The 12,663-nt window shown below is 40.4% G+C and overlaps 1 protein-coding gene across 2 annotated transcripts in view; it reads right to left on the bottom strand.

Annotated features, from left to right (window-relative positions):
* Positions 1 to 7,323: 7,323 nt before the first annotated feature.
* mtmr6 (myotubularin related protein 6) overlaps positions 7,324 to 12,663 on the bottom strand; it is a 20,165-nt gene continuing 14,825 nt past the window's right edge. For both annotated transcript variants that reach the window (XM_020606449.1, XM_020606448.1), the window contains exons 10-15: positions 10,232 to 10,281; positions 9,917 to 10,010; positions 9,689 to 9,795; positions 9,132 to 9,266; positions 8,889 to 9,015; positions 7,324 to 7,965 (exon numbers count right to left, since the gene is read on the bottom strand). In XM_020606449.1, the coding sequence (XP_020462105.1) occupies positions 7,609 to 7,965; positions 8,889 to 9,015; positions 9,132 to 9,266; positions 9,689 to 9,795; positions 9,917 to 10,010; positions 10,232 to 10,281 (870 nt within the window). In that variant the 3' untranslated portion in view covers positions 7,324 to 7,608. The remainder of the gene's footprint in view (positions 7,966 to 8,888; positions 9,016 to 9,131; positions 9,267 to 9,688; positions 9,796 to 9,916; positions 10,011 to 10,231; positions 10,282 to 12,663) is intronic.

The following is a 12,663-nucleotide window of genomic DNA, read 5'->3' as shown; positions in this document are numbered from 1 at the left end:
ACCTTGTTGCAGCAGGATAATGCACAGCCCCATGTTGCAAGGATCTGTACACAATTCCTGGAAGCTGAAAACATCCCAGTTCTTGCATGGCCAGATAGTCTGAAAATCGTGCCCCATTCAAACACATGGGGAAATTCTACACTCAGCATACTGTCAGCTAAATTTCAAGTATCAAAATGTTCAGCTCTTATAGGACATTCATGCTTCTCTTCAAAATTTTTCTAAACTTTATACTTTAGAAATATTTAGCTTTATTTTGAAAATCTTGCACCATTCAAATGAATGGGGAAATTCTACTTCAGCATACTTTCAGCTAACAAAATGTTCAGCTCCTCAAGGACATTCATGCTTCTCTTCAGAAGTTTTCTAAACTTCATACTTTTGAAATATTTAATGTTCAGTTCTCCAAGTACATTTATGCTTGTCTTCAGAATTTTTCTAAATCTCATACCTTTGAAATATTTATCTTTATTTTGAAATTTTTGCCCCATTCAAATGAATGGGAATATTCAAATTCAGCATACATTCACCTATTTCAGGTATCAAAATTATCAGCTTCTCAAGGACATTCATGCTTTTATTCACAATTTTTCGAAACTTCATACCTCTGAAATATTTAGTTTTATTTTGAATGTTTTCCCTGATTCAAATGAATGGGAAAATTCTACTTCAGCATACGTTCAGCTATTTTGGGTATCAAAATGTTCAGCTGTTCAAGGACATTCATGCTTTTATTAACAATTTTTCAAAACATCACACTTTTAAAATATTTAGCTTTATTCTGAAAAGTTTGCCCCTTTCAAATGAATGGGGAAATTCTTCTTAAGCATACTTTCATGTATTTCAGGTATCAAAACATTCAAGTCTCCCAGGACATTCATGCTTCTCTTCAGAATTTTTATACACTTCTGAAATATTTAGCTTTATTTTGAAAATCTTGCCTCGTTCAAATTAACAAGAAAATTGTACTTCAGCATACTTTCAGGTAGATATGCCTTTCAGGTGTCAAAATGTTCAGCATTTTCAGGGCGATTGTTCAACACATAGCATCCACACGCATTTTCAACAGGAAATGCATTTCTCTAGTTTGTTCATATTTTTATATTGACTTATACAACTGTGTGTTATATAAATAATGTCTGTTTTTGAAGCAGAGAGCTGCCAGAAAAAATTTCGTTGTGCTATGCATAATGACGATAAAGATTTGTGACTTGACTTGATTTACAGGACCAAGGTTTGATTTTGCAGTGAATGAATGGGATACTGTTTGTTTTATTTCCTAGTAGGGGTTTGTATTTAATTAACTGCAAATATTTAATGGGGCATTTGCATCACTAGAGCAGTAAATCAACCAAAGCAGATCCTGCATTACTACAAATTGATTTCAGTATTATTCCACCACAGAAGTAAGATACCCTGGACATTATGCAAACTTTGAGGCAAAAGACATACACATTTCAAAGATGGTAGTCAGACAGGGTCACAGAAGGGGCCTAATAGCAAAATGTTGCCCTGGGGCCCAACTGTTTAATCCTGTCATGATGGGCTCTAATTCTTTATAAAGGGGTTTTAAGTTGTAATGGCTTCATTACGGAAAAATAAACAACTTACCAAAGGTCTGAAGTTATGTACAACCCACTGGGAAAAAGACATTTGGATTGCTATGCTGTGAAAATTCATTTGACTACAGTTACCTTGTATTAAAACTAGCGCAAAAAATAACCCTCCATAAAATGGCAGATAAATGTTTTATACATCAGTTTTTATACTGATTAAATAAATAAAATCTGACATGACAATTGTCAGTAATTTGGAGAGGGTCTTTGTTCTCAACTAAGCTAACTTATGATGTCATGGGGTAGGACTGGATAAGTTTGACTTCTTCCTACTCCATTCAAACATGTAATAGGGGTAAGCAAACTGATTTTGAATTAGCATTGGTTGGATATGTGTAATCATGTGTGTTATTGTCATTTGTTCATTGTTCTGTTCTGCATGTTTGAAAGAATCAATCAATCAATCAATCAATACTCACTGGATGTGTCACCCATTGAGCATGTTTAGGATGCTCTGGATCGGTGTATACGACAGCGTGTTCCAGTTCCTGGCAATATCCAGCAACTTCGCACAGCCATTGAAGAGGAGTGGACCAACATTCCACTGGCCACAATCAACAACTTGATTAACTCTATGCGAAGGACATGTGCTGCACTGCATGAGGCAAATGGTGGTCACACCAGATAACGACTGGTTTTCGGACCCCCCCAATACAGTAAAACTGCACATTTTAGAGTGGCCTTTTATTGTAGCCAGCTTAAGACACACCTGTGCAATAATCATGCTGTCTAATCAGCATCTGGATATGCCACACCTGTGAGGTGGATGGATTATCTGGGCAAAGGAGAAGTGCTCACTAACACAGATTTAGACAGATTTGTGAACAATATTTGAGAGAAATAGGCCCTTTGTGTACATAGAACAAGTCGTAGATCTTTGAGTTCAGCTCATGAAAAATGGGGGCAAACACAAAAGCGTTGCATTTATAATTTAGTTCAGTGTAGTAACAACAGATAAGATAGGCTAGTGGTTAAGGCACAGAGCTCTTGCTGCTGCTCCCCGAGTTCGAATCAGGGTTGTGTCAGCAAGGGCATCCGGCGTAATACACGTGCCAAATGTCAACATGCAAGTCGTCAGTGTGACGATTCGCTGTGGCGACCCTTAAATGGGAAAAACCGAAAGTGGCTTTCTTTCTGTAGTAACAACAGATAAGGAGATGTAAAATAAAATAAAATGTTGGGCCAGATTTTAACACACAAGGAATTTGACTGGTACAGTGGCTCTCAATGTGCATGTACAATGTTCTTCTTCCGTAAGGCAAGGAGTAGACAAGTGAACTCTGTAGAACTGTATCAGTGGCTCATGGGGTAGGGGGGTAGGAGGTAGGATCCACTCCCATCTCTGCTGTTGTGTGTTCAGCTCCAGATTGTTGCGAACACATCGCAGGGCCAGCTGGTCAAACTTTTATCTGTAGGCCGACCTGTCACCGTCTCGGATGAGACTAAGGAGTTTAATAGAGGGGTCCCCTTGAGGTCCAGAGGTTTCTATGCATATGTCATTATTTGTGATTAAAATAAAACTGCACATGTCCTCCCTTCTTCCAGAGATACAAATAACTTCTCAGCAAAGGAAATTGTCTAGTTTTCCTCACTGTAGGTAGTGTATGAGTGGCCACACAGTGTCTGCCTATCCTATAAAACCTTCTCTATGTATTACCTATTGCCTTTTACATGCTAAAGTGAAACTAATGAGTAAAGTTTAGTTGTGTAATTTTTCCTTAATGCTACACAAAGGCAATAAGACAAAGGTCTTTATACAACCAATTCGGTGGTTTGAACTTTAGGTAAATCAACACTAAAAGCATACATACTAATTCAGTAATATCAGCAGTTATTTTGACTTTGGCAGATGGATGGAGCCAGGAGTGGAATATGCTTGAAAACACCTCTCTCTCTCTCTCTCTCACACACACACACACACACCATCCTCCACACACTTATTTATCTTCATCACTAGGGGTCCTGTTGGTCAGAGTATTTCAGGAAAGTGAGTGTTCCAGCTCTGGATTAATCTAAGCAATATGTGTGTGTGTGTGTCAGCACATACAGTAGTTCATGTTTGTACATTAATAATTCCCCTAGGATCCCTGTGACTTTTTTTTGTTATCTTAGCAATCAACAGGGAGTGGTACTAACTTGCCAAACACCATCACATACTAATCTGTGAACACTGCCTATGTATGCAAAGTTATCTGACTAATGTGTCTGGGTCTACAGTATTTATGCAGACCATCTGTATAATTTTTTATGTTCAGTGTCCTGAAACGTTTAGAACTTTTTCGGAGCCACTGAACAACTTTCAGTGGAATGAACAGGACACCATCTTGTAACCCAGTATCCAGTTCTCCTTAACACAGCCAGTTACCATGGTGATTTACCATGGTTAAAAGTGAGCTACGCACTAATAATGCTATATTGTAAAACTGTTAATAAAAAAAAAGTATCTGCAGATAGAAATTTTGTACAAGATGCGTTTATGTTGACTGTAAGTACAATATCTCCTCCTCGTCCCCAAGACTTTAAGACTTTCCTTTTTGATAAAGCCTATAGTTAGGGCTGGATCAGGTGACCCTGAGCCTTCCCTTAGCTATGCTGCTATAGGCCTAGGTTGCTGGGGGGCCCCATGATGCTCTGAGTTTCTCTCCCCTCTCCCTATGCTTCTATATGCCACCATTACACATTACTAACTTTGTGTCTCCTCCCTCCCGTAGTGTGTCCTCTCTCTCTCCCTGTACTTTTCTGCAGGTTGCCCTGGCCCTGAAGCTCTACGTCTGATGAGCAGTCACCAGCCACATTGACCTGACCAGTGTTTCTTTGTTTGTTGCGTCTTGTTGCTTTTCTTCTTTTGTCTTTCCTTTATCCACTCACCCCAACTGGTTGAGGCAGAAGGCCGCCCACCAAGAGCTGGGGTCTGTCGGAGGTTTCTTCCATTAAAGGGAGTTTTTCCTCCCCACTGTCGCCAAGTGCTTGCTCAAGGGGGATTTGTTGGGTTTTCCCTATGTAAGACCTTAGACCTTACTTTGTAAAGTGTCTTGAGATGACTTTTGTTGTGATTTGGCGCTATACAAATAAAATTTGATTTGATTTGAAGACTGTGCTGCTAGCACAAAGTGCATGATGCCTGACCCTGGGAGAACCCTATGCAGCTTCCCTCTGGAAGAGGCTTCTGTTTTCAGTTGTGTTTAACTCAAGCTAACAGACTTAGGTAGGCTACAGAGACAACTTTAATACATAGAGCAGTGAAAGTAGTTTTAGAGGTGCTTTACACTTACACTTTGTCAACAGTGGGAATGTGTCATATAATGTAATCCAGAATACCCTAAACCAAATAATCTTAGAATTTAACAATACTCTGATATTGCAACATTTACTTTAAATGCATTTTAGTAATACATAAATTAATACCTATTAAAGCTGCTTTATAAAATTAACTTTACACTGTAAACAGATTTGTTTGTAATTTAAAAAAAGGCTTCATAGGCCTCTACTGCCCATTGCTTTCATCAGTCTAATGTATATAAGTGACTCATCACCTTAAAAAGTCTGGTCAAGTCTTTAAAAAATTACATGATACATTGTGAGAGAATAAGAGAGAAGGAAAAGATGGACGAAAAAAGAATGTAAGCGTGAAAACACACTTTGCACCAGAGATTATATATGTGTGGGTACTTTATGAACCATGCCTTATTTTCTTGGTTCAAAGGCTATGTACGTTCCATCACAGTGCACTGCCAGGCTCTTTACTACATGTTGTTATATCTGAATACTTATTTATTTGTTCATAGATACTGGCTTGTCTAAGGCCTGGCACTGGGTCTCATTTCTGTGTGAATGTTTCTTTGTGCATGAAACTCCATTTATTCCTACAGTATGTGAGGACAGTGAAGAGAAGCAGCAACTAGTTCACTGCCAGTTGTGCAAACACAAATTCCTGTCATGAACTCCAGCTCCAATTCCAGTAACTGGCTCTTATTTTTACCTGACACTTCCTATTCCACCCTACCCTCACTCCTGTTCACTTTACCTTCGTTACACCAATCGTCCTCCCCTGTGCCAACTGAAAACACCTGTGCTCGCCCTTTTATAGGCAGCTTCATCCCTCAGAGAAGCTGCCAGATTGTCCTGACTGTGTGCTTGATGCTCCAGCCTGTCTAAACCTGAAATCTCTTGTGCTGTTGTAACCAGACATTTGGTTTGTGCCTCGACTACGCCTCTACTTTGCCCCTGCAAGACTGTGAGTACCCCCAGACCCTTGGAACTAAATCTCGACTACGTCTCAGCCTAGCCCCTTAAGAAACGTGAACTTAATTCTAACCTTTTGGATTGAACTCTTGGCTTCTCTGCTGTCTTGCCATGTAATGCTGTGTGCCCTGGTTTCTGCCTCTCTGGATTACTGAACTCTCTCTGCTGCTAAACCAGGACTCCTGCTTGTGGAGGACACTGTGTCTACTGTCTCCGGGCCTTGTCAGAGCAACACCACTACTGGCACTCACCTCTCAGCTCATTTGTTAATGTTAATAAAGACTTACTTGCACCCTTACAATACTGGCCTTTTAATTGGGTTCTCCTCTATTAACAGTGGGTAGTTCTCACCATTCTGACAATTCCACTGAGTATTCAGAAACAGGCAGGCTGAAAAAAAAAACAGAATGAACAATTCTGCATTGTGAGGTTGTTGCCTTGAGTGCCAAAGAAGGAAACATGTAAATATATGTAGATCATTATGAATTTGCTGACATCCTGGCTTCCTGCAGCAAACTGATTGAGGAAGGCATTTGCTTGTACAGTAAATCCAGTCCAGAAGATAAAATCCTCTCTGCTCTGATATAGAGCAAAGTTACAACCTTAGTCTGGAATTAACACAGAACAATCAAGGTCTTGCCAAACAAAACGCACAGTTTGGCTCATAAATGTGAAATTCTGATCTAAACTCACATGCCACATCCCCAGGGCTTTCTCAGTAAAACTAACCCAGATAAAAATATGGGATTTGATCATTTCATGGTCAAAGACATGACAATGGCAAAAAGAAACTTATGGATTTTTTTTTTACCAAAATTTGAAAAAAATCCACTTAAAGTACAAGCCATGTCTTTAACATTACTTCAGCAAGCAGATTAAGTCACTTTAGATGTTGTCTGTACTCTGTGAGCCCATAACAGTGGCCATTTACCAGGGTCTGCTGTCGTAAGTAAATCACTGACATGGTACACAAGAAGACCAGTAGGATTTTGGGATCAATACTGTTGGGTTAATTTATCTGATGTGAGGTAAAATAAATATTCACTGAGGGCCACAGCTAACAGCTCATCCTTTTCAGGCTATGGATGTCACAATCCGTTTGTCCATTGTCACAGTAATAGTTGAATAAATGAAATTAGTTGTGACTGCATTTCAAAACCAGGATACATCTAGTGGTTCAACCAAACTTTGGTTCAGCATACTTACCAGATTATATTATGTGATTTTGTTTTGTTTTTTTCATCAGTCAGATTGGAGTAAACCAGCTCAGGTTAAAAAATATTCCGATTAGATTTACAAATTTGGATAAGATGAAATATTTCTGGTGCCAAAAATGTGATTTTTATGAGCTTTCATGTTAGAAAATGTAACCATTTGTTAGGAATACCAAGACCACTTTTGAAAACTGGATTAGAAAACTGAACAAACTAGAAGACTCACCATGTGTTGGATGAATTTATTCTTATCCTGTTCCATTTGTTAATTCTCTATAGTGGTTTTTAACATTCATTTAAAAAAACAAGCCTTTTTATATAAGTGCAGTATATGACATAACAACCAGGCCTTCCAAAGAAATCAGACTATACAGACAAACCACATATCCCGCTTGACTCATTCAGGACCATTGTGTAATCAGCACATGATCACATACTGAACAAAAGCTTCTGTTGACACACCTGGACTTATTGTAAACACCCTTTCTCAACTGTGACTATCCCTCAGGTTGTGATAATAATCCCCTTGTTTAATCTTAGTAGGTCATATGTGCCACACCAAACTCCAGATTGACAACAGCTGGCTCTTCTTTGGCCAGATCTTTGTTGTATGTCCCTTCCAGTTCTCCATAGCTCTGCTTCCTACTCTCTGTGCCACTGCTGCCCTCTACTGTTCGCTCTGTGTCAGTGCTCTCTGTAGCCTCCTCTCCCACCTCCTCCTGCTCATCCTCCTCTACCTGCCGCTGCACTTCTTTGTGGTTGATGGGTGCCCCCAGTATGAGGGAGTCCGGACGTGACAGGATGGTGTTGCAGTTGGAGCGCTGTTCTCTGGTGGGAGGAAGCGCAGGGTGCTCTAGTGTCACACTGGGGGTCACACCGAGCTGTTTGAGCCTCTGGACAAAGACAGAGGAACAAGATGACAAAGACAAAGATGTTTTCATTCAGAAGTGTGAATCAAGAGTTGCAACACTTTTTCATCTTGTTAGCACAAAAAAGAGGGTTTGCACACCCAAATCACTGAGATCTTTTTACTCAGTTCAAATTGTCACATGTCAACAGCTGAATAATTAATGTGGCTCAAACAGGTAATTCCAAAAGCATAACCTCCAAGCAGCAAAGACTACAAAAACTACATCAGTAATGAACGTCTGTGGTACACTGCAATAAAAAAAGATCAGGTCAAGCATCAAATGGCATTGTAGTGCAAGACAAAAGTGTTTGGTTGTTTCAAGCAATGATACAAGTTGAACTCATTTAAATTAACGGGGGACATGGCATGTAATGTGAAAATCCAGAAGGTTTCACACTGAAGCAGTAGTGTTTCTAGATTACCACCTCTGTTTACTTGCAGGACTGGGAAACAGAATCACTCTTTAAAACAGCGAGCAACAGGAGCAGTGACATAGACGTCACTCATGGCTGATTTATGCTCTGAAATTCTTGTTTTTCCTACATATGATGATGAGGCATGGGCACTCTGAAATATACAGTTTATTGCCACATTCACATTACATGGTGCAGCGATTCAAATCCATTTTTTCCCCTCTAAGTGACTTGGATCTGATCTTGTCATGGATGTGTGAACAAACCAAATCAGTATTTCAGATCAGACCAGGACCACTTCCATTTATGGTCTTAGTTCCAATTCATATCTAATCTCTGACCATACAACCTCCATCATGTGCTTTGTTAAATAAAAGTCTTACTCCTCTGCGCATGCACATATTGCCTGTCATCATCATGATAAAAACAAACATGGAGAAGAACAGCGACAGCCCATGGGATACACAAAGAGAATCACTGTGTGTCAACTCACACTCTCCAGTGCTTGCACTGTGTTCTCTGCCTTGCGGCTGTTTTCTCTCAGAGTCAGAATAGTTTTTAGGATAGACTGACGTGGGTGCATGGATCGATCAAACTGATGGTACATGTTCCTCCAGAACCTTGAAAACACAGGTGCACACAAACACATGAATTCTTGTAGAATAACAGGGACAATTAAAGTACAGCACTATAAATAATGCAACAACAGCAGGGAGGTGAGGAAAGCTGTACTGACTTGAAATGGTAAGGCAGTGTAGAAGGCTCCAGCACGGGGTGCATTTCAGAGTACGCAGGGCTGTAGAACGGATTCAAGTAGTTCTGTTTCTCGCTCATTAGAAATGCCCACAGTGAGTGAGTCCGCTCTCTCAGCCTGGAAAACAGTTCAGCAGTTACAGAGATACAATATATAATAAGGTATGAATCTCAATTCCTATGTGAATCGATTTTTTTCTCCTCCCCAAATAATTAATCTAGGTTTTGTGTACTGTATGTTTATGAAAAGTACATTTTGACCAATCCTCAGGTATATGTTTATTTTAGAAGTGGTTACGTGCTTGGCCACATAGTTTAAAGAGGTATGCCTGTCTACGTTTGTGTGCAAATGTTGAGGATTCTCTCTCTAAATTAGAAAGCTGATGATGAATCTAGCAATAGGGGTGTTCTCCTTTTGCACAGAAGAGTTTAAAGAGGTTATCCCTTCAAAATAGACTGATATATTTCAGAGATGTCATCCCCATAGTCAACAGAATGGAGAATGCAACTACTCTACACAAACATATGTGTTGGACTCACTGCAGCTCCTCTCTCTGCCTCTCATTGTTGCCAAGGAAGTTTCCATATTGACAGGAGTGGACATGCTCGTGGATCTGCAGCAGGAACCACTCACTGAACTCAAATGCCTAAGGAGAGGGTTATAATTAAGTAAATACAATAAAATATACCACACTGCACATAAGGCACATGCTATAGATGTGTGTAAATACAATATACAGGTCATGTAGCTCACACGCTCCCACACACCTGAGGGAACTGCTCGGTCAGCTGCCAGACACACTCTAGGAACTGAGTGAAGATAGGAGACACCTCTTTGGGATCCCCGTCCAACTGGTCACACCTAGACATATGCAATTCAAATATACAATAACAGTCATATAACAGCTACCAAAGACCTAACTAGGCTGAACATATGTAGTGTTTATGTAGTATATAATATAAAACAGTCATAAAATATGAAGAACTATGAAAGTGGGGAAAATGCACTTGAGAGATTCCACTTGAATCTGCCCAAATAGCAAACACTGATGTCTCAGCTTAAGTTATCAGTAGAAACTTGACCTCTCTGCAAACTTGTGACCAAAGGAGATCCAGTCTTTCTCTATCAGTACCTAGAAAGCAAATGTGAGAGAAAAGCCAACATGAAACAAGAGACACAAATATCTAGCAGAAGTAAGAAGCAAGTAAACAAGTGTACTGATATGATTTTTGATGCTATATTGATTTTGGAAAACACTACTGAATTTCAATGAATGGTTTACACGTTACGTTTTGTTGCAGTGGATTTATTTACTGTATTTAATTTGTTTAGCTAAAAATCCTGCAAGGAGTTTTATTTTATTTTACACTGATATAGGCAAATGCTAATTCCTTTGTTATAAAACTGCAAAACTGCAAAAAGATTTTATGCACAAGGTGGTGTGGTTTTTATACAATGACAATTTTCCTAAAATTAGATGTAAAAAATTGCAAATATTCATTAAAGATGATGTCGATGGCAGCCTTGGTCACTCGCGCTCTCTTGTGTTTGTTGTTTTTCTTTGTTTTCTTGGTCTTTTGCAACTCATCCCAGATTACGTTTACCAGAGAAGAACTGTTAAATATCGGACAACTACACCGAACTACCTTTCTCCGACTTTTGTGAATGAATAATGCTATATGGACATTCTGATTAGAGGCGCAGCTGCAATCTACAAGATCTGGAGAAAACGCCATCGAGGGATGTGGGCAGGAGCACTGGTCAGGCTACAGCAGAGAGGGGCCCAGTCTATCCGCCTAGCAAATCTCCCCTCCCTGGTCAACAAGACAGATGAACTCCTTCAACAGGACAAACTCTGGCTTTGCACGCTCTGCTGCTTTGTGCTTCACAAAGACCTGGCTCGGCGACTCCATCGCGGACAGCACGATACAAGTATCGGGCTTCCAGGTGTTCAGAGCGGATCGTGTAAAGGAGCTGTCCGAGAAAACATGAGGAGGGGGAATCTGTCTCTACATAAATGAAGGTTGGTGCACAGATGTCACAGTGCTACAGAGGACATGTACCGCAGACCTAGAGACTCTTGTTATCAACTGCAAACCCTTTTACTCTCCCCGTGAATTCAACACTTTCATGCTAATGGGAGTGTACATAACACCGCAGGCTAACGCTAGTGCGCTACGGCTCCTAGCAGAACTGATAACTAGCCTGGAGCGAGAACATCCTGACCCTCCACTCATTGTTCTAGGGGACTTTAACAGAGCAAATCTCACCCACGAACTGCCAAAATACAGACAGCACGTCACCTGTCCCACCAGGGACAAAGTCACACTGGACAACTGCTACACAATGTTAGGTAATTTCTTAGTTAGATAGATATTCAGAGATTTGTTGTCTAGAAATGTTTATTGCATAATGTGTGTTAAACTGTGCATGAACAGGATCACTACCAGTTTCACTACTAATATCATGATTAATCAACATGTAGCGGAGCCTGAAGAAGAAGACAGAGTTTATGAGGGCATCCCAGAGTTGTATGAGGTGCCTACCCAATTGGAGAGTACAAAGGTTTAAAGTTCCAGATCACAACGGCTGATCTGTACAGATGTATGGTTTAAAGTAGAAGAAAGACAGCACCACAGGTTTGTTTATTGTCATTTATTCTCATTTATAATTTCTTATTGTGGTTGCGGGAATAGGGCAGGACCCAATAAAGATGTCTGGAGACTGAAGAGTAGCTTCAAAAGATTCTTTATTTCATGCAGCATGGAGAGAAATCATACACAGCTTTCCAGATGCACAGAGTTTCTCTAACTAACTGGTAAAGGGGCAGTCCCTTTATACCAAAGTGATACAATACAATCCATGAAACTCATACCGTTATCTCACATTTAACAATTCGCATTCCTTCTCCAGCTGCCTTTGCAACATCAAAGGGACAGCGAGACCTTGACACTTAGTGAGGTCTGCCACACTCCCGGTGCCACACTCCCTGTTCTTCTTCACACAAGACGCATTTATGGGTGCTGGACGTAAATTCTGCGTGAGATGCTCAAACTATGCAAGCTGAACTGATAAGCTGCTCAAAATCTTTTAAAACTGACTGATAAGCAGTGCAAGAATGATTCCAGGTCCTGGGACCAATACATTTACAAGTTTCACACTGTGGCTTTTAAGAAAAACAAAAACATCAATTTCAGTGTGAAGTGACCTTTTAACATAATCACATACCAGTATCTGCTATGCTGGCATCCACACAAGGGAGATCAGAGTAGCAAAGAGCTTTCAGCTCTGAAAAGCTGAAAGCTCAGGTTTCAGTCAATCACCCCTCGTCTGTGTGGGGGAGCCTGAAACCCATCACTGCCTATGGGAAACCATCCTCCCCTGCTGTGGAGGACCATCAACTGGCAGACGAATGTGTTCTACTGCAGGTTTGAAACACTCACCCCTCACCCTCCCCACCTCAGACCCAGCATCTGCTCCCCCGACAATCACCACCCTCCCTCCAGCCCCCCCC

The sequence above is a fragment of the Monopterus albus genome, unplaced genomic scaffold, assembly GCF_001952655.1.
Source record: "Monopterus albus unplaced genomic scaffold, M_albus_1.0 scaffold78.1, whole genome shotgun sequence".
Taxonomy (NCBI): domain Eukaryota; kingdom Metazoa; phylum Chordata; class Actinopteri; order Synbranchiformes; family Synbranchidae; genus Monopterus; species Monopterus albus.
Note: the sequence above shows the minus strand (reverse complement) of the source record. Positions and strands in the feature narration are given on the sequence as shown.